Raw genomic sequence first — 20,602 nt, 5'->3', positions numbered from 1 at the left:
CAATCCAATTGAGTGATCTGCAAAGTAGAAATTGCTGTATGACAGCACTGCATGCCAAAGAAATTCTACCACATGTACTTGGAACAGAAGTGCTCTTCTATAACAGCATAAATCAAAACTTGCTATACACATGAATATTTGAGGGAGAGAACAGCTTATCAAATATAAGAAACATACTGTGTAATTACAAAAGCAAAAGCCAATCAACTGGGCTTCTGATAGACAGGATTTAACTGTACATAGTTTATAGCAAAACAAGAACTATTATTCAGGATTTAACTCTCCAGAAGAGAGGCATTGCCAGGAGACAGATAATCCAAACCGGCTTCTCTATCCAACCACTTCCCTCATTAGTAGGCCCCATAAATCTTATTCTCCAGAAGAGGTCGGGTTAACCTCACTAATATTTGGTTTGCTATGAAGTATTTTGATCAGGACCTAAATGGAAGTCTTGGCAGAACTACTACAACAAAGACACAATTCCTTTGCCTTCAGCATTTCTTAGGTGAGCAACACTAGTGAGACTTAGGGACTGAGGGGTGAACTGGCATAGTGCCAAGAGCCCAAAGATTACCATTCTAATTAAGTTGTATGAAATAATACTAGTACGAGAATGCTTCCAAAAGCAAACAAACAAAAACAACAAACCACATATATTACATCTTGTAGAACCTTTCTTCTTCCCATTGCACCCTTTTCCTTTGGCATCCTTTATTCTAAGACATTCTAGAGCCTCGTTTTGTTTCACTTTCAGTATAATCAAAGTTTCTCTCCAGTAGTACCCAATTTACAACATCCTCCCTAAGGCATCCTATAAGTATTCACACCTTTAAATCCTCTATAAGGATCTCTTCTTAGTTTTCATCATTCTCTATTTGTGCACCTACAACATCTAGCTGTGGCTATGGCAGCATCCTTTCACTCCAGCTCCCTTGAGCTTTTCTTACATGTTGCTCCTCTGATACCCCAACTGCCTCGTCCTCCTCCAGCTTTTGCTGAGGTAGTTCACAGCTCCACCCTCTTATTCCTTCAAATACCTTATCAATGGCAATTATTCTCCTAATGCAAATGATTTCCAAATACATTTGAGATATATTGCAAAGACAAAAATTGAACACAACCCTTAGATGGCTATTAAAAGGTACGGGTTGTTTTTCTTCTGCAACGTGATCACACTGGATTGGACGGGGCAGCTTACATCTGCATACGTTTTCACAGATATAGGCAGAGTAGAACACAAACAAGACACTAAAATTACTGTCGTTCAGCAGTGAGGGAGAGCAGAAAGACTAATTACAAAATGATCAGGTTGACCTTAAAGAGTTGTTAAGAATCTTACTAGTAGGAACAGGCTATAGAGTTATTTTTCTATTAAAACATTATTTTACAGACTTAGGCCAGATGTTATCCCTGCCCCTCCAGTGAAATAACTTTTAATGTTAAAGAGTAAATTAATAGCAATACCAAAATCAGTATGTTCTGTATGCAAAAAGGTGAACCCAATTACCACCTGAGAAAGCTTTTTCTAAATGTGTAACAAAATGAGCCTTCCTTTCACTAACATCACTAAAATCAGCATTATGCTTTCAAACCAGTAACTTTCTGCTTCTCTGTACGACTATTTTGTAAACAAAATCAGCAGAAGTAAAACAACCAGCAAGAGCTGTAGTCAAATATTGTACCACGTGGCAGAAACAAGCCCTTCAAAGGCACCTGAAACAGACAAACATTCACCAATGTTGTTTGCTTACACTGGGTAATTACTTCGTCAATATAAGCACATAACAGCATCACATCTATACGCATTATCAAGGAAAAGCAGTATTTGAAATGTTTATTTAGGTTAGGCATGGTGTAGAGCAAGAGTACTTTACAAGTGGACAGTACAAGTGCAGTTTCATAAGAACGCATCATCTCGCTGACAATGTATTGACAAAACCATATATTTACCTCTACTTCTCATAACACAGAATCCCAGAATATCAGGGGTTGGAAGGGCCCTGGAAAGCTCATCCAGTGCAATACCCCCATGGAGCAGGAACACCCAGATGAGGTTACACAGGAAGGTGTCCAGGCAGGTTGGAATGTCTGCACAGAAGGAGACTCCACAACCTCCCTGGGCAGCCTGGGCCAGGCTCCATCACTCTTATCGTGAAAAAGTTTCTTCTCATATTTAAGTGGGAAAACACTGTGGAACTCTCTTTTAAATTAAAAGCCCAGAGAGTAAAAAACCCCTTTATTATTAGTTACTCTCAAAGCCACACCAGGTTCCCTTCTTTACAGACTGAAGGGAACCCACGCTCGCCAAGCGCCAGCAGCGCTGCGCGGGCAGCAGGAACCCGCCCCGCCGGCCCCGGGCACCCACCTCGCAGCCGCCAGGCCCCGGCGGCACCGGGGGTCACCGCACACCCAGGGCACACGCTTAACCAGCGGGGCTCGCAGCCCGGGCCGCACCCGGTCGCTGCCATCGGCCGTTCCGAGCCGCCGCTGAGCCCCCGGCGACCGTTGAGCCGCGACCGTTGGCCGCACGCGCAGCAGCCGCGCGTGCGGGCGGCGCGGGACGGGGCGCCCGCGCTGCTCCCCTGGCACCAGCACCTTCACGGCGGCCCCTTGAACACGGGGTCCCCAGCTGCAGCGCTGCCGGAGCCCGGGCTGGCTCTGCCCCTTGCAGCCCCAGCAGCCGCAGGGAACAGAGCTCGCTCCTCGGGGCCGGAGGGGAGCAGGAAGCAAAGAGAAGGTACCTTCAGCTCTTTCTCCCGCTCCCCCCGCTCTCCTCTTCATAGCGGCACGCGGCGGGAGCCGTCCTGCCCGCGCCGCACCGCACGCCGCTCCCGGGGCAACTACAACTCCCGGCGCGCCGCGCGGGGAGCGGGCGGCCGCGATCAGCCCGCGGTCCCGCTGCGCGCGGCGGGGGCGGCGCTGAGCCCCTCCCCGAACTACAACCCCCAGCAGGCAGCGCGGCGCCGCGCTCCCCGGAAGTGGAAGGGCCCGGTTAGCAACAGGGGCAGTTGCTAACGGAGCGCTGAAAGGAGACGTAGAGCAGGAGGGAACTGTGAGTATGGGGGGGAGCTGCTCCTCCTCTGGGAGGGCAGCGATGGAGCTGCTCAGTGGGACGTGCTGCCGTGGCCCGCGGCGGGGGTGTCGCTGAGGAGCGGGTCCGGCGGGGTTCGGGAGAGCTCGGCCCGGGGCTGCGCTCCCGGAGCGCTGCTGTCGGACCGCGGAGCTGCCGCGCTCTGTGCCCGTGGGACAGGGCAGGGTGCCCCGCCATGCTTTTAAAAGTAGCCCCAGAGCCCTCCTCAGCCTCCTCGGTGTGTGCAAAGTGGCTGCTGAGGGAAGCGGGAGTTGTGTCCCTGTGCCCGAGGGCGGGAAGAATTGGGGAATGGGGGCGTTCCCTGCGCCTCTGCCCCTCCAGAGCTGAGCAGAAATTCGGAAAGCCTTTCTAAAACACGTTGAAGGCAAGAAACGGTTGTTTTGATTTTTCTGTGTTGCGGTAGGACTTGCAGGTCCGAGAGGTGTTTCCTCCCTCAGACCACGGCAGGATGTGCTGCTCTTGTTTCCTAATATCTTCCATATTTTCTCGCTTTTTTTTTTCCTTTCAACCTCCTAAAAGTCGCAACACTGCAACAGATGGTGTTTGAAAGATGATATGTGTGTGTGCTCCTATCAAGTAATAAATGAGATTGTTTTATATGATAAGCCTAACAGAATGCAAACATTTATCTTTGAGGAATCAAAGAGGAAGAATGTAGGCTGGAAATACTTTGTGATAGGCTAAAATAGGGGGGTGGTCTATCCCTCCTTTTATATATATATATATTTACTTATATATATATATAAAAATATATATATATTTATATATATATATATATATGTTGGTTTTTTGGTTTTTTTTTTCCACTCTTCCATGTACAAGAGAAGCTGAGTCAGGTTTTATAAGAAAAGCATCATCATGGCCATGGCCAAGACTCATTAACTTCTAAATTCTTGTTAAAGCAATTAAGTCAGTGTTACAACTTTTAAGATTTCACTAGAAACCGCCCCTTCTAGACTCACTGGCTGAGAACTTTGGAATTTTGGGTAATCCCCCCTCAGTTTTGCTACATATAAATGGTGTTGGGAGAACGGTGTGCTTCTGGGAGTTATATAAGAATTTGAACATAAAGCATAAGCTTTGATACTTAGCTTTAAATATTTAATACTCGTTACTGTCTGGTCTTGCCAAACACTGCAAACTTGCATGCAGTTTTTTGTAGTGATAGCACCAGTTTCATAAGTAGTGTAGTATATAAGAAATTTGTGTTTTCTTTGGTTTCAATAGCTATATCTAAAATTCTTACTTATACCAAACTTGAAGTTTTTCCTCTCTTGGTACATGAAGTTATTTTTTCTCATTTTTTAAGGAACAAATGCTGAAGTGACTGTAGCATAACATTACTTGGAAATGAAAAGTGGTTTAAGTTGTTGAGGTTCAGCATGGCATATGTATCTGTCCAGATACAGCTACAAATTTATCTCTCTTTTGCTTTATTATGCTTTATTTTAGGCAATACTGGACTCTTAAGTGCAATCACTGTTGTAGCAGTGTTGCCTTACAATTTTGTCAGATTTAGTTGATTTGAAATTGCTTTCTAAAGACGTAATATGGAACTCTCCGGAGAAGTCTCATACTTGTAGAGGTAATGCTGGGACTGTTGACTGCAAGGAAAGTCATTTTGTTTAAGTGTTTGTGATTGACACTGAGGCAATGTTCAATAGTAACTAACATACGTAGCACATGATTTGCTGATTGAAGCATCCTCTCTGAGAAGCAGCATAAATTACGGTTGTGAGTGATTAGTAATGACATAGGTGGTTCTTATGTTACTAATGAGGCAAATAAATTGCCAGGCCAAATTCTAAAGCTGTAATTATATTTTGCCTCCTAAAACCAGGAGGCAGGTTTGTACTATTTCTATCTAAAAACACTCTTCTTCATAAAAACAGTTTATTTTTTACTTTTCCCGTGGCCCAATACAGAAAGCTGAATACTTAATTTTTGTCACTTTGTAATTAAAATGAAACAACTAATTCTTCCTTTTACTTTTGAAAATTTCAACTTTCTAAGTTTTGGGGGACTTTAATTTTATATCGGCTTTACTTTGTCCCTTTTCTGCAAGTCATGTCCTGTTACTGGTCAAAAGTGACTTTTGTGTACAGCCCTGCTATGTTTGTTTGATTCTAACTTAAATATTTCTGTGTTTATTTTGCTGCTACTGACAAGAGGATTTTTGTTTGTTTATTTGAGGGACAAGCATGTGTTGTTTTTTCTTTGTTTTATAAATGAATGGATTTCTTTCACACTGAAAATAACAAGGTGGTTTATCCATAGCAAAGTTTCTTTAGTAAGTGATAAATAGTGAAAAACAGTAACATTTGTCTGTCCTTGTTATTGTGCTGGAGTTTTGAAGATTGATTTTAATAGATCACAAACGTTGTGGAGTCGTGCTGATTAAAATATTTGTTTATTTCTTCACCTCTCTAAAATTTGCCAAAAACCCCTGACATTTTTGATTAGTGAAGACTAAGACAACTACATCCTAGAAGACATAATGGTAGCATCTTCTCCTTACTACCATCATGAACCAAATTAGGATTGATCATCTAGAGGTAAAGGTTTTTGTTTCACTTTAATCTCAGTTCCTGTAGTGATACTGATACAGTGGCATATAATAATGACCACAACAATGAACCTACAGCTGAGTGAAGTCAACGACTGCAGGTAGCGCTAATTTAACAAATTACAAAAATGCTTTGAGGGATTTGTATGAATAACACAAAAATAGCTGAGAACACTGAGGAGCTGGATTCCACTTCATACATATCTGTCATCAGAATTGTTCCATCTCTCACAAGGCCTGCATGCCATGGACCTCAACATCATGGAACAGTATTCTTTGGTTCAGTGCCTGACGGCATTGAAACTGTCGCCTTATTGCTAATCTGCAAGTGTAGATCAGTTCGGGCATTTCAACAGTCATGACACAGAAACATTTGTTCCACATGAAAGAAAAATGTGGTCAGGTTGTTGGAAACAGTGAAAGCTGGAAATAATACTTTATCCTAAATTTTAATGATTTAAAAAAAAAAAAAAAAAAGAAGATTGACTTGTTAGAAACTAAACTTCCATTAATCCTTTTCATTCCTTTTGGACAAAGCCATAAGGAGACTTGTTTGGTAAAAGTCTTTACTGGTAGAAGAAAGGCAGCTCTTTAGCAGCAGTTTTGGTTATGACAGACTTAACAGGTAGTTCAAGAAATGTCTGTGGGTTGTGCGGTGTCACTTTTGTCCTCTTAGTAACATCACTGTTAATTTCCCAATGCTTTCCTGGATGTTTTTAGATTCACAAAGGATTTGTACCACCTGAAGAGTGTAACAATAGAGGGAAAAAGACTGCACAAAGGACTTCATGTCTCTCTTTCCGTGCTGTTTCAGCCTTACTTGACTCTATGGCCGGCATGTAATTTTCTGCAATAGAAGAGAAGAAACAGTAGTTGTTAACAAGTATCTTCATATGTTACGCTGAAACAAATGGACTACTTTCTCACATTAATACTTTCCTAATCTCACTTTGTCATTTAGCTAAGCTTTCTATTGCCTCGAGAAAGAAATATGTTCAGATTTATGAGAATCATTCATAGGAGAGTGTCTGTCTTAGGAAGTAATTTCTCTTATGACAGTGATTGAAAGAAGACTAAGAGAATGGTAGGCAACACTGAAATGACTTTATAACCCCCAGCTCCTCTGTTCCAAAGAGTCCCATCCAAAATGTGGAAGATGGCATTACTCACAAGTTGATGCCTTAAGCTTTGACCTGTCTTAAAATGAACAAACAAACAATTAAAAACAAAACAAAAACAATAAGAACCCACAGGTCCCCCTCCCACATACACTTAGAAATATAGCCTTAGCCCGAAGATTGCTGAAGACAACCGAACTAGAGCTTAAAAAAGCTAGTTCCACATACATTGAATCGAATTGGAGCTATTGCGTAACAAAGAAGCCGTATTTTGTTAATAGGTTAAAACTGGTGTAACATTGAACTTGAAAGTTTAGATTGTCTTCTGAGCGATACAGTTGAGATAGGAGCATTCACAGTAATGTAGGACTCATTTCAGTGAATCTGTCATTACTTTTTTGCTTCATTTTAGATGATGTATTGTAGTTGATTTTAGTCTCACAGTTTACGTTCCAGATAGAGAAGAATTTCTTTTGAATTTTGTTATCCGTAGATAAGCCATGTCTGTTCCAGCTGATGAAACTGTGGGGGACCTGCCTGTGAGAGACGTGGGTCTAACTCTAGCTGGAATCGGAAGATTACAAGGTTTGTACCAGCTGCTATTTATTACAGTTACAGACTTTGATCAGTGGCTTCTTTAGTTTCTTTCTAAAAATGTTTCTGACATTCCCACTCACAAAATGAAGTTCAAATACCATTCAAAATCTGGGTTGAATTCTGAAAGATACTATGACCTGTTCTGTGCTCATGTTGCTTGTTAAAAGAGGCGAGTTGCTGTGAGATTCTAGAAACTGGAAATCTCATTGAGCTATAACCTTCATCCTTCGAGAAAAAAAGAGAACTTGCTTGGTGAATTGAGGACAAGTCCAGACCTGCTTAACAAAATGGGAGCCAAAAGTACCATGCAATTCTGATATGTTACTCAGCTGCTATTAGAATGGAACTGCTGGACTTGGTCTTGTATCTGAGTAAATTTACAGAATTGTGAGTTAATCTTTTCAAGCTTTGAGAGAGTATGTTAACTTTGAAACAGATTAGAAAGTATCTTTGTGGTAATGCTCGTCTTATTTCAGTATGTTTGACAGTACCTTGTTACTTGCTAAACTATTTTCTTTATGTTGTCTAGCAGGTAATCAGTTTGATGTATCATTTGAAATACTTTTTTTGTGTGAAAAGTAGGAAAAAGGCAGTGATTAATATGTCAATAAACCTGAAAAAAAATAATCAACAGACTCATACAAGTGTAAAATATCAAATTACTTTAAAACTTTCATTTTTTTTTTTTTTTTTCCGGTATTTCAAAATGAGTTAGACTTTGGTTACATGTTATTGAATGTATTGAAGGTAATTTAAAGTTGTCTTGGTTTGGGTAGAATCATCGAATACACAGAATGTAAAAGCTCGACAAGCTGTATCACAAATCAGTCGAAAGGAACTAGAAGACAAACTTCTTTGTTTACGTGATGAGAACATCTTACTCAAACAGCATGCAAATAAGCAAGAGGAGAAAATTAAAAGGTATGGATTTTAATGTTTTTATTTTAGCTCACAATAATGGTTTTGCCCTCTAAAGTATTATCAACAAATGAAAAATCATGCTGATTCCTCTCGGAGCACTTTTTAAAGCAGTAGCAAAAAATCATTCATTGGAATTCATTTTTTTATTGATTTCTGGTTGTCTTGATCATGTGTGGGGTATTTTTTTGCAGAGGACAGTATTACTTCTCCATGTAGAGATGCAGTACTTAGGAGTGGGTACCTTGGGTTCATAGCTGTGCTTAGTACAAATACAACAGCTATTTTGGGAACTGAAAAAGAGCCTATATAAGCCTCATTATTCATCAGGATTTTCATCCTAGAATCAAAATGGCCTATACAGACAGATTCTGCCCCTTTTTGTGTCCTTCTCTGTCCTCCAAGAAGTTGACTAGTATCTAGCCTTTTATTGTCTAGTTAAACCTAAAATATCTTTATAATTATGTTCAGCCCTCCTTTATTCACGGTAATAGGTAACTTCATTGAAGGAGTCCCAAGTATCCTGGGGAACACAGTACCCAGCGTACCCAAACATAGGCAAGCAACTTTAGGGTTATTACTAAACTTAGTGCTGTGCTGGCAAAACAATCTGGACCCAGCAGAATTGTTCATGGTGTTACTGTATTCCAGGAGGGCTAATTAATCTGAAAGCACCAGGGACTCTGTGTTCACATGGTGCTGTACTTAAGCTAATAAAATCATGCTGCATCTAAGCTAGCTTCTGGTCAGGAACTAACCAATTCATAAAAGGGCATCTGAAGATACTGCCTCTGTAATGGGGCTATTTAATACTTTTATAAAGTCCGAAACATTCTTTCTTTCTGACTCAGAACCCAGTGAGTCGGGTTCAAATGGACCAGTGTGGCATAACTTCCGTCTTTTGTCAGGCTACTGTCAAATACAAGATAGTGGAACAACTTAACTGTTTGCTTCTTCCAAATGGCACTTCTGTGTTGCTATTAGATAACTGATCAAATGTATTCATCATCCCCTTAGGGAAAATTACACAGAATGTCCAAATTGGAGTACCTATTTTGAGGCACAGAAAATAAAAAGTACCGTGTTTGTCTAGATTGCCAGAGAAAAATCTCAACTCCTCAAGCTAAGTTTCTTTCCCAGCATCCCTCCTGCTAAAACCCTTGTTACTGAAAGATCGGAATGAATTTGCGGTAGAAGTACATTGAAAAAAAAAAAGCAGCCAAACATAAAGCCTGCTTACAGGCAAGTAACATTCTGTGACATCCTAAAGCTATTATGGAGGTTTTTTTGTTTCACTTTTGTTCTTTTAAGTAGAAGCTTCTGTCCACAAGTATACAAAAATAAAACAAGCCCCTTTAAACAAATTGTGTCCTTATTTTCAATTTTCTTTCTGTGCCTGCAAAAATAGATTTCCTGTTAACTAGATACAGGTCTTGAAGATGTGCGACCGATTTTGTAAAGTCTTGAACTTGTCTCTCTCATCAAAGCCACCTTTTCTTTCTTTATATGCCAAGTTTTTTCCTTTCACTGCTGGGTATGTTTTCTGTTCTTGTATATTACATCACCCCCGTGTGCCCTCTCTGCCTTTTGTTCTAGCTTACCAATGTTTATCAAAACTAAAGGAAATCAGAGGTATAATTCTTGAGATGCCAAAAGCAAAATTTGTATCCTTTCAAAGACAGATGAAAACCATACCCTCTGTATCTAATTCTATTCTTCAGCTAACCGTTCCTGCTCCGAAGCACATTGTTAATATTTACCAAGTATAAAATTGAGTATGATAATGAGAACGATTAAGTCTTTCTTTTTCTGGAGTGCCTTCTTAAATATCTCCATCTCTAGATGTTAGACATTTTAGAACTGAAATATATATTCAAATCCTAAAATACTAGAAATTATACATCATTGGTACGTTGTGTATTATAGACATTCTTTCAATAGTTGAATGTTTTGTGGAATTTTAGCTTTTATAATTTGCCTCTCCACATCCCAAATCTGTAACTTTACTTAACAGCATGCAGAGGTTCCTTTATAAGGTCATGCGTTAAAAATTACATTTAAGCAGCATATGGAGTAAATATGTGTCCTCTCTTTACTAACCTTAAATGATAAGCCTTAGGAAACTGTTATTTGTCAGTGCTATAAAGCAGATTGCTGCACAGTGGTTTCAATTATCTTCAAAGAGTTCTTCACAGGCAGTAATAGTTATATCAAAACCTGAAATTTATTATTCAGGTTCGATGCTGAAGTCTTCACAGTGATTATGTTCCTTTCAACAGAATGCTTTTTATGCTGACTTTTCACATTCTTTTTCATCTTTTTTTATTATTTTCCCCAGAATGGCCACCAAGTTAATACGGCTGGTTAATGATAAAAAAAGGTCTGAACAGGTTGGTGGCGGCCCCAAGCGGCTGGGTCAGGCTGTGGAGCTGGAAGAAATGATTGAGCATTTGCAAGAGAGAGTTCGGGAGCTCGAGAAACAAAACGAGAGCCTCCGCAGCAAACTCATCTCCACTAAACAGCAGCTGCAGATCCAAGGCCACAGGCCTTGTCCATATAGCTACGTTCAACCACGTGTTAACACTGGTCTCAGAAAAGTGAGCGAGGCTGCCGGCATGCTGGAGCACGCAAAGAAAGGTATAATTCACCTTCATTTAAAAGAGTGGTTTGTATACATATCACTAATTATTGCTTCACTGTAGTAAGTACGTACCCTTTTCTGTTGGTCAGTGGGCAATGGTGCCTGGAGGCAGAACAATGGTTCTTCCTCATTTTTCTTGTATTTACTTATAGCAGTCATGATAACTCGTTTGCCTTTGAAGTCCTTATTTTGAGAGTCCGCAGTGGTAGAGGTAAAACAAACATACACATTTGAAAACAAAGTAGTTATCAAGCAAGCTATCTAACAGTTAAAATCACAGGACTTTCTTAGTATATAACTTCTCTACATGTTAAAGGCTTATAAAAGAAGTATATGAAAAAGTTTAGTGTTACCATGTTATAACAAAGTTTTACATCTGTAGTTTGTTTGCACATGTTTTTCCTTTTTTAATATCAAGGTTTGTTCTGGTCTTTGATACACGTGTGGACAACAGTGCAGACTTGAAAAATCTGTTACATGTGTGGACTTTTGAAAGCAAATACCACAATGCAGCCATCTTTAATGATGCCTTTTGCTGTTAAGACCTAGTGCTTAAGGCAGTCTCTGTCCTTTATTTATGGTAACTACATTTGGAAATTACACTTTTAAACCTTTCTATTTTCATGTGAACATTTGTAAAAGTAGTTGTACTCAGTTGACTTGTACACTGTACAGATGAAAAGTTGAAAAAAGGTGACTGTGTCGGCACTGATTCAAAACTGAGTCAGCAGAATTGTCTCCTTAACTTCTACAAGTTATGGATCAGGCTGGTAGGCAGTTCTGTCATGTTTTTTCTCCATCTCACCCTTCCACCAGTCTTTATTTTGGTTACATTGTTTTTTTCTGAAGTATGAAAGCAGAAACAATTCTCCTGTTTTCAGACAGGCAATAAAAAGCAATTGACTCTACCACTTTACTTCTTAAATTTGAATACAATGCAAGTTTTGACATTTTAAGTACACCTACATTTTCACACTTATGCCATGAATTGTTTTATTCCCAAATTGTGGTTTTTTCAGTTTTATTCCCAAAATCTTCTTTGTTGTTGTTGATTTTAACAATGCGAAAATAGGCTAGAAATATAATAAATGTATTCAGGCCCAGTGCTAGCAGAGGAGAAAAAAGCAATTTGGTTCAAGGATTAGAGAGCCATGTTGATATGGCATGTGGTGAGGACTGCTCTTGACATAAGAACAGATCCAGATCAAAGATGTCCTGTGCAGAACTGGGATTGGTACCATGTTGATTGACGCATTGGTTCTTAAACTGAAGAGAACATGAGGAAAGGAAGGAAAAAAGAGATCACAGAATGTCACGGGTTGGAAGGGACCTCAAAAGCTCATCCAGTGCAATCCCCCCATGGAGCAGGAACACCCAGATGAGGTTACACACGAAGGTGTCCAGGCGGGTTGGAATGTCTGCAGAGAAGGAGACTCCACAACCTCCCTGGGCAGCCTGGGCCAGTGTTCTGTTACCCTCACTGGGAACAAGTTTCTTCTCAAATTTAAGTGGAACCTCTTGAGTTCCAGTTTGAACCCATTACCCCTTGTCCTACCATTGGTTGTCACCGAGAAGAGCCTGGCTCCATCCTCCTGACACTCACCCTTTGTATATTTGTAAACATGAATGAGGTCACTCCTCAGTTTCCTCTTGTCCAGCTCCAGAGCCCCAGCTCCCTCAGCCTTTCCTCACATGGGAGATGCTCCACTCCCTTCAGCATCTTTGTTGCCCTGCGCTGGACTCTCTCCAGCAGTTCCCTGTCCTGGAACTGAGGGGCCAGAACAGGACACAAGATTCCAGGTGTGGTCTCCCCAGGGCAGAGCAGAGGGGCAGGAGAACCTCTCTGACCTACTGACCACCCCCTTCTAATCCACCCCGGGTACCATTGGCTTCCTGGCCAGAAGGGCCCGGTGCTGGCTCATTGTCATCCTGCTGCCCCCAGGACCCCCAGGTCCCTCAGGTCCCTTTCCCCTATGCTGTTCTCTAATAGGTCATTCCCCAACTTATACTGGAACCTGGAGTTGTTCCTGCCCAGATGCAAGACTCTGCACTTGCCTTTGTTATATTTCATTAAGTTTTTCCCCGCCCAACTCTCCAGCCTGTCCAGGTCTCTGATGGCAGCACAGCTTCCAGTGCCAGCCACTCCTCCCAGCTTGGTGCCGTCAGCAAACTTGCTGATAGTCACTCTGTTCCCTCATCCAAATTGTTGATGAATATATTGAGTAATTGTCCACAGGACATCCAGTTCAGATAATAACATTCAGAAATTTCATGGAAGTTCTAGTATGACTGTCTCAGTTCCTAGACTGTGTCCAAACTAGAAGGGATTCAGATCAGTTGAATGCTATGAATATGCAGTTTCTTGAACACACTTTCCAAAATCTAGTAACCTATATTCAGAACTTGGGCACAGTAGTGTTGTCTTCCAGATGGTCAGGTAATGTTTTCTATAGTATTCATTAGCACAGGATGATTCATGTTTTTCTCATGTATGCTTTCTCATCCTGTCCTTTTGATTAGTGATAATAAACCTTGCAGTCTACTGTCAGGTATGTGCCTCCTGTCTTTAAAGGCTACTGGGTTCTCAGATTGCTCTGTGGAACCATGAGACTGAATCTCAAAACATTTTTGGTGCAGATTAGAAGATATTTAGAGCAATTCTCCAAAAATAAAGTGAGTGCCTGGAAAAATTCAGTAGAGCTTACCTGTCTCCAGGGCATGAAGAGGCAAGAAGAAATCACAAATAATAAATACACCTTTCCGTATCTGCTTTGTGTTTGGCTGGTTTACAAATACTGTAGCAAGTAGATCCAAAAGATGTGGTCAAGTATGTATGTGCACTAAATACTCACTGGTTTCTACTTTCTTTATTGAGTACAACTCCCTAAGATACATCATGATTCGAATGAAAAATATATATACACTCTTCTGGTATTGTTGTACCTTGAACCCAAGTGACTCGTTTTGGGGGACTGAGGGATGGCAGCCTTAATGCTGTATTTGAAATTGAATGCATAGTTTGGTCCCTCCTCAAAACTGCATTAGTTTCTTCTTGCTGAAGAAAGATAAATATTTGGAGAAACTATTACTTTTGCTCCTAAACTAACAATTGTTCCTGAAGTAATTTCTCACTTTTCTTCTTCTCCAAGGACTTAGTATGCTCTAAAGAATGTAAGGAAATTATTTGTGCTGCTGCTAAAATGGTCCTGTCATTGCTTGTCTAGGTAAATGACACTTGTGACTTTGTGCTATCAGAGAAAAAGTGATTACAAGTTTGTGTTTAGTAATATTGATACTGTTTGAAGATACCATCTCTGTTCTCTGTCTTTAAAAGTAAAATCTTCTAAGGAAAACATTTCAAGACACCTTTTTAACACTTCTATTGAACAGTACATGCTGTATTGCCCATAGCTCAAATTTTACAGCAACGTTGCAGATACTCTGATTATCTCTTTTCATGCAAATTTTATATAAAAGTACTTTTTATGGCATCTATATGTGAGTTGCAAGTGTTTGTACTGGATAGAGTTTGTTTTGCTTTTTCATTCAGCGTGGCAAAAATTTATCTTTTCTTTGTTTTCAGGGATGAAATTTCCAGATTTAGAAGTGAGATCACCTAGTCTTATACTCCCCAGAGATGGGCAGGGGCTGCTGGAGGATTCAAGGGCTGAAATAAGAAATTTGTATGATTCTCATGTTTCCAACACTGGTAACAATGCAGAAGTGGTTTATGATAAGGAAGACATAGAATCAGGAATTTAGGCTGCAAAATGTAGGTACATAAGAATTTGGCTGGAAGTTAAAATGGATATTCAGTGGTGAGCCTCTCTTTTTGCCTGGACAGAACTGACAAAAGCAGAAGGAATCTTAGCTACCCAGTTACCACGAGCATAGCTTGTCAAGAAAAAAAGTTGTGGCCCACTGAAAGATATTCAGACTCTGATCCCTATAGCTTTCTACCTTTCTTTTTTAATTGCGTTTAGTGGATAAATTCCACTTTTACAGACACATCGTCTGATTTTATTGTGTAAAGTTACCTAATTCAGGATAAAATCTTAAAGATTTCTCTCATTTCTCCGTACATTGAAGATCTCCTATTGTTTTGATAGCTCGTAATGGTGTCTTCCTTTTCAGAAAACACTTGGTACTAATGGATTTGGGGGAGGGTATGTTTAATATAGAGTATAAGAAACCATAAATGATATTTTCAGCTAGGTTCTGCTAAACGTTGTTAAGTCCACATAAACATTTATTTTAAGAGTATTAACTTGCTTGTGATGTGTTGGATAATGTGGTTGCATTAGTTACCGATGGTACTATTCACAGCTTTTCCTGTGGTGACCTCTATTTTAATAGTAAGTTGCACTCTCTCATTAGAAATACAAATTTAGCTGAACACTTTTAATTTTGTTTTCTTTCCTGAGTATTCATTTAGTTGTTTTCTTTTATTAAATACTTACCTGGTTTTGAAACATAAGATGTTTGTACTTGCAGGGAGACAGTTATTGAATCACAAAAGGAGCACATTGAGAAATTGGAACGTTCCAGAGAGATACTTGTGAGTCAGCTGAGAAGGACAGAAAAGGAGATTGAAGAATCTGTTCTACGGCTGAAAGAGCAAGAAACCACAAGCCAAAGGTATTGTGAAACATAGAAATCTCCATGGTGGAAGCATTAACAGAGCTATGTCATAATGTTTATATATAACTGTGAAAATTACTTGTTCTGTTAAGAAATACGTGCTTTATTAATGTTTTTCCTTTGGTGAAACCAAGTCATAAAATGTTTTACCAAATAGCCATGGATAATTCTAAGCAAGGAGATTGTTATGATAATAGGTTATTATGGTTTTTCACAAATAAACAAAGAGGTTCATAATTACCATTTTAGATAATTCATTTCCAGCTGGTTCAGATTCAATTGAAGTTCAACTCATTAAATTTTAATCATTTCTTGTTTCCTCAACATAGTTCTTAGCAAATTCTAGATATAGGTTCATAGTGGATAATGTAATGTTCATTAATACTCACTGATAATTTGGAGTCTACAAATAGTAGAAAAATAATGGCCCTGCAAGGGTAGATTAGCAAATTTTTGAAGGAATATGGTATAGCTGTGCTGTGAAATAAAGCTGGGCAAACATGCCTGCAGAATGTGTTTCGCAGTAACTAAGTCTCTTAGTTTTAATCTTTTTTTCTTTCACTTCTGCAAAAATATATGCAAAATGATATAACTTTGCATACATTTTCCCCTCTTTTGACTTTTTCAATTGCAGTATGTTACTTTTAGTTGTATTGAGAGTCTAATATGGCGTGATCACGTGTTCCGTACTCATTTGATTTCAATGGACGTTCTGCTTGGATGAGAAATATGTGGTCAGTTCTTTGACTGCCTTTCAAGAGAGGGACCTCGTTATTATGGGACCATTCTTTTGTGCATCAGTGGTGCTGCATAAATAATACATCATAATGTTTGCTATTAAATAATTCACAAAGTCGTAAGTCTCCCCTATTCAGAATTTCCTTTATATAGTTTAAATATGTTAAAGAAGTTGCTATCATAAATAATTACTTAGTCTGTGCCTACAATGAATTCAGAAAGTATTTAGACCATTTTTTTCATTATTTGAAAATAATCCAATACAAATCTCAAAGAACAACTGTGCTTAATTTTTCCATAGATAAACACGGTTCTTTAAGTACAGCAGTCAGAAACTGAACATAACTTCTGAATTTGATGTCAGCTACCATGTTTCTGTGAAATTTTTTAGGAGTTTTCAAGTAAAGATCCACTTCAAATTCAGCTAAAAATCCTTCAATAAAGTCAGGCTATAAAGGTAGTGCAGATCCTTATTTATGTATGTTTATCAAATTACTTGTGTACAGTCCATAATACTGGACCTCAGCTGCAATCTGTGAATTCATGTTTGAAGTTCTGGAATTATTTCCATTTCTTTCTTGTTCGAAACCAGGTAAAATATACATTCTGTATGTAAGAATTAGTGGGTTTGGCTGAAGACAATAGGGAAGAAATGGAAAAATGTCCACTGGTGCATATCTCGAATAATGCAAGTTCTGTAATTTTGCCACTAGAACACTTTATGGAAGGCTTTTAATCCCCATGTTTTTCAAGCTATATTTTTTTGTATGCCGAATGAAACAGAACCAGAACTTGGAGAGATACTGTTCTCTCCAGGTTTAACTGTGACCATAGGTACCTATACATATTATCTTTAGGAGATTTTAATTAGCTTGCTTTCTTGGAAGCCTCATAGCTGCTATCTAGAACAGTCTATATTAGTTGTTTGCTGACACAAATAGATTTATAGGTTCTATTTAATTCTTATTTTTAATCTTCAGAGGAGAAACTGTCAATACTGCAATATTAAAGGAAATATTGGAAATCTGGGTGACTGATGTAATCTTATTTAATCTTTGCAACTCATGTCTTTGAATTCTGGTAAAATCAACAGCATTTTCGTATGTTTTGTAAGGGTACGCTTGGCTGCCGTCTAGTTACAGTACTACCCAAAGACAGTTAATCTGTTGAAATTCTTTAGGAAGTATATGGTACCAGAAGGATATAATAAATGTGCTTCTACCAGTCTTCATACTAGGATACCATTTGACCTCAGCCTGGTGTTAACAAAATTTAGGTTACTTTCAAACTTGAGGAAAACATCCTTTCTTCTGCTACATGATTAAGAAATTCTTATGATTGATATAACTATGGATTCCAGGTAGTGAAGCAGCCATGCTTGTTAATCATTGATCCCTCAGTGGTAATGGAAATAGTAATTATCCTGAGTCCTATACCCACAAGAAATCCAGTAATATTTTAAATCTGCCTTTGCAGCTTCACTACAGTTTCTGTCTAACAACACAAGAGCTATGTAACAGAGCTGAGTTCATGTGCAGTGTAGTCCTTGAGATGATTGTTGTAACATGGCTGAAATATTTTCAATATTTCATTAGAGATTGTTTCAGGAGTATATAATTCTGACTTAAGGGAAAAGCTTGGCCTGTGGGTTGTTAGACTAAACATGTTTTCTTATGTACAAAATTTAACTGCATTTAGCGTGGCTGTTTTTAATTTAAATATGGCCAAAACCATAATAACCTCATGGTTTGATGTCTATGATACGCAGTGCACAAGTTAAAATATTACATCTAAACAATCACGTTTTGCAAGCAGCTAGCTTGAAATAATTTAATTGCTCATTTTTAAAGCCACCCCAAAATGCATTTTTGAAATGGGTACTTGGTATTTGCATATTTGAGGGGACAGAGGGGAGCTCGTTCGATTGATTTTAATTAAAAAACTTATTTTCCAGTCAGTTTTGAATTCCTTTCGCTTTTTATGCTGCAGCATGACTTTGGAGCCAGACCATTAAATGTGTGGGTTTTTGGACAAAAGTATCATATTTGATGCACTCTGTGTTGTAGACCTGGATTAAAACGTAAAACATGTTAGTCACAATGCATTATGTAAAGGATTTGGAGAGACTAGACGAATTTGCTAAATCATCATTAATTTTAAACAGACCTTTGTATTTGCATTTCCATATCTGATTTTACATATTTAACCAGTTTGCATAAAGATCATGACTTTCATTTGTAGAAAGTTCTTTAGCCAGGCAAACAAACTTAGAATTTCATATTGGTATTTAAATAATCTTAATAACTTAGATGTGAAAGCGATTGATACAATCTGAATGCTTTGCTTATTGCAAATATAATATCGATTGCAACATAAAGGTATTACTAGAAGGTAAATATTGTTGTTTTCTTTCTCTTTTCCCCTTTATATTTGACTTCCTGTAAGGAATAAGAGGTAAGGGAAACAACATAATGTATAATCCTGTTAGTTTCTAAGCATTGTGAAATTAAGCATAGTACTGCACACTGATGTTCTGTTCTTTACTTCTCTGCTTGGGAGTCTATGTGTCTATCTTGGCCACTTGTGCTTGAGAACTATTAGCCTAGAAACCTTTTGCTTGTTTTACCAGCCAGAGGGTAAGTGATCCTGAGCCGTACAGTGGTGATATTTCTATACTTGCTTGTTTTTCGTGTTCTGAATGTGAATGGGGAAAGTTGGTGAGCTACTGGTCCAGTTGATACAATAGTCAGGCCTCTCTAAGACTGATCTCAGTTTTGTATCCATGTCCTGCTCATATGGAAGTAAAGACAAGATGCAAGGGATGTGGTTTAATTAGACCTCAATTTTATTAGCTTAGCCATCTGGGATTTACTGGCATAAATTTGTACAGTGCAGGTCAAGATCCTTTCTTTAATCATTTCCTTCTGGTGTAGGTTGCTATCAGTCCCCATTCCCACACAGCTGGTCCCCAGCCTGTTATGGGGACCCTACTCTAAACACTTTTAATCCAAATGATAAGAGGTCTGAGAAAGAGACTCTCCATGGTATATTCAGGCATTAACCCCAAACACAATGCTTAGCTTTTTAAAGAGTTACTTACTCCTAACTTTATTTCCAATTTCAGACATTTTAATCTGGCTTTAAGATGAGATTTAGAGTGGCAGGATAGTTTTCATGTTCCTGATTCCTGTGCTTGTGGCAGAAGGTGTGTGAGAGCTAAATCAGTCTGCCTGTTAATTCAGGTTACTGCCTCAAAAGGATATTGGCTCTTTCTGTTTCTAATTTCTGCTCCTGGTCTACCTTCAGGTTCTGTGGCAGAATTTTTAGCTTTTTTGGCAATAAGAGAAAATATTGAATGAGCTATCTTAGTACATCTTTATTCTTATATGTGATTTTGTTATTATTTGAACAAAGTATTATAAGTGGAAGGTAGCACTGACTTTGATATCGAATCTGTACATAACCCCTTTTTTTAAGTTCTATCAGAATACCTGGATGGGTATTCTTGGAGCAGAATACATCAATGATGTGGAAGGAAGAAAGCTGTGTAGATAATCAATTTCTGTTCTATTCTACTGGTTTGTGACCATTTATAGGAAAAATAATCCTCCCAGCAGAATCTTCGTCAATTAAGTTTGCCTTGCCCATGAAATCTGAAGTGATTTTGTTCTTCAAAAGCAAACTCCTTGTCATATACCTAGATGCTGGACATTTATTGAAATAAAAATGTCTAAGAAATATTGTAGAAGAGCTGTAGATAACTAATTTTGTTGCTGTAGCCTATAAGGAGAGCTGAGATTGTGATCAATGTAATGCACTAATAAGAAATCAGTGGCACATGCTTTCAGTAGCTAGTAACTTCATGAGAGAAATACTCTTATAAGAATTGAAATGATCCCATAAAAAGTAATTTTTCACTTCCAAATTTGAAGAATTTACTTAGTATCAGTACTCCAAACCTGTTTAAATCAAATGCTGTTTCATTCACTGTTGAAAAAATAGTTAATGTTGATTGTCAGGAGCCATGGGGTTTACATCTGTACATCATAAATTTCACTATCATCTGCTCCTTTTTCTACTTAAAGAGAAAAAAAAAAAGCTCCCTGCTTAAAAAAAAAAAATATTAAAAAGCCCCCTGCTTAAAAAAGGAGGAAAAAAAAAAGAACAAGAGCCTTTGAAGGCATCAGAGCCTTTTGTTTGATGTGTGGAACAAGATTAATAAAAACGTGCCACTACATTAGCTTTTAAATAGCTAGCATGAGACAGCGCTGCTGTCTATACTCACCACAACT

At 38.7% G+C, this 20,602-nt stretch overlaps 2 protein-coding genes across 3 annotated transcripts in view; one reads left to right on the top strand and one right to left on the bottom strand.

Moving 5' to 3' along the window:
- The window catches only part of FTO (FTO alpha-ketoglutarate dependent dioxygenase), a gene marked incomplete at both ends in the record, with an annotated part of 230,320 nt that extends 227,539 nt beyond the window's left edge, over positions 1 to 2,781 (bottom strand). Inside the window, 2 exon segments of the mRNA XM_080351785.1 lie at positions 2,742 to 2,765; positions 2,767 to 2,781. Of these exon segments, the coding sequence (XP_080207911.1) occupies positions 2,742 to 2,765; positions 2,767 to 2,781 (39 nt within the window).
- Positions 2,782 to 3,030: 249 nt separating this feature from the next.
- RPGRIP1L (RPGRIP1 like) overlaps positions 3,031 to 20,602 on the top strand; it is a 72,793-nt gene continuing 55,221 nt past the window's right edge. Inside the window, exons 1-6 of one of the 2 annotated variants that reach the window (XM_080351739.1) lie at positions 3,031 to 3,052; positions 7,269 to 7,360; positions 8,149 to 8,293; positions 10,629 to 10,927; positions 14,515 to 14,614; positions 15,426 to 15,569. In XM_080351739.1, coding sequence (XP_080207865.1) covers positions 7,276 to 7,360; positions 8,149 to 8,293; positions 10,629 to 10,927; positions 14,515 to 14,614; positions 15,426 to 15,569 — 773 coding nt within the window. In that variant the 5' untranslated portion in view covers positions 3,031 to 3,052; positions 7,269 to 7,275. Of the gene's footprint in view, positions 3,053 to 5,555; positions 5,647 to 7,268; positions 7,361 to 8,148; positions 8,294 to 10,628; positions 10,928 to 14,514; positions 14,615 to 15,425; positions 15,570 to 20,602 lie in introns of those variants that run through there. The other variant, XM_080351740.1, reaches the window with a different exon arrangement.

The sequence above is a fragment of the Nesoenas mayeri genome, assembly GCF_963082525.1.
Source record: "Nesoenas mayeri genome assembly, chromosome: 12".
In the NCBI taxonomy this organism is placed as follows: Eukaryota; Metazoa; Chordata; class Aves; order Columbiformes; family Columbidae; genus Nesoenas; species Nesoenas mayeri.
This window is presented reverse-complemented; position numbering and strand designations above follow the sequence as displayed.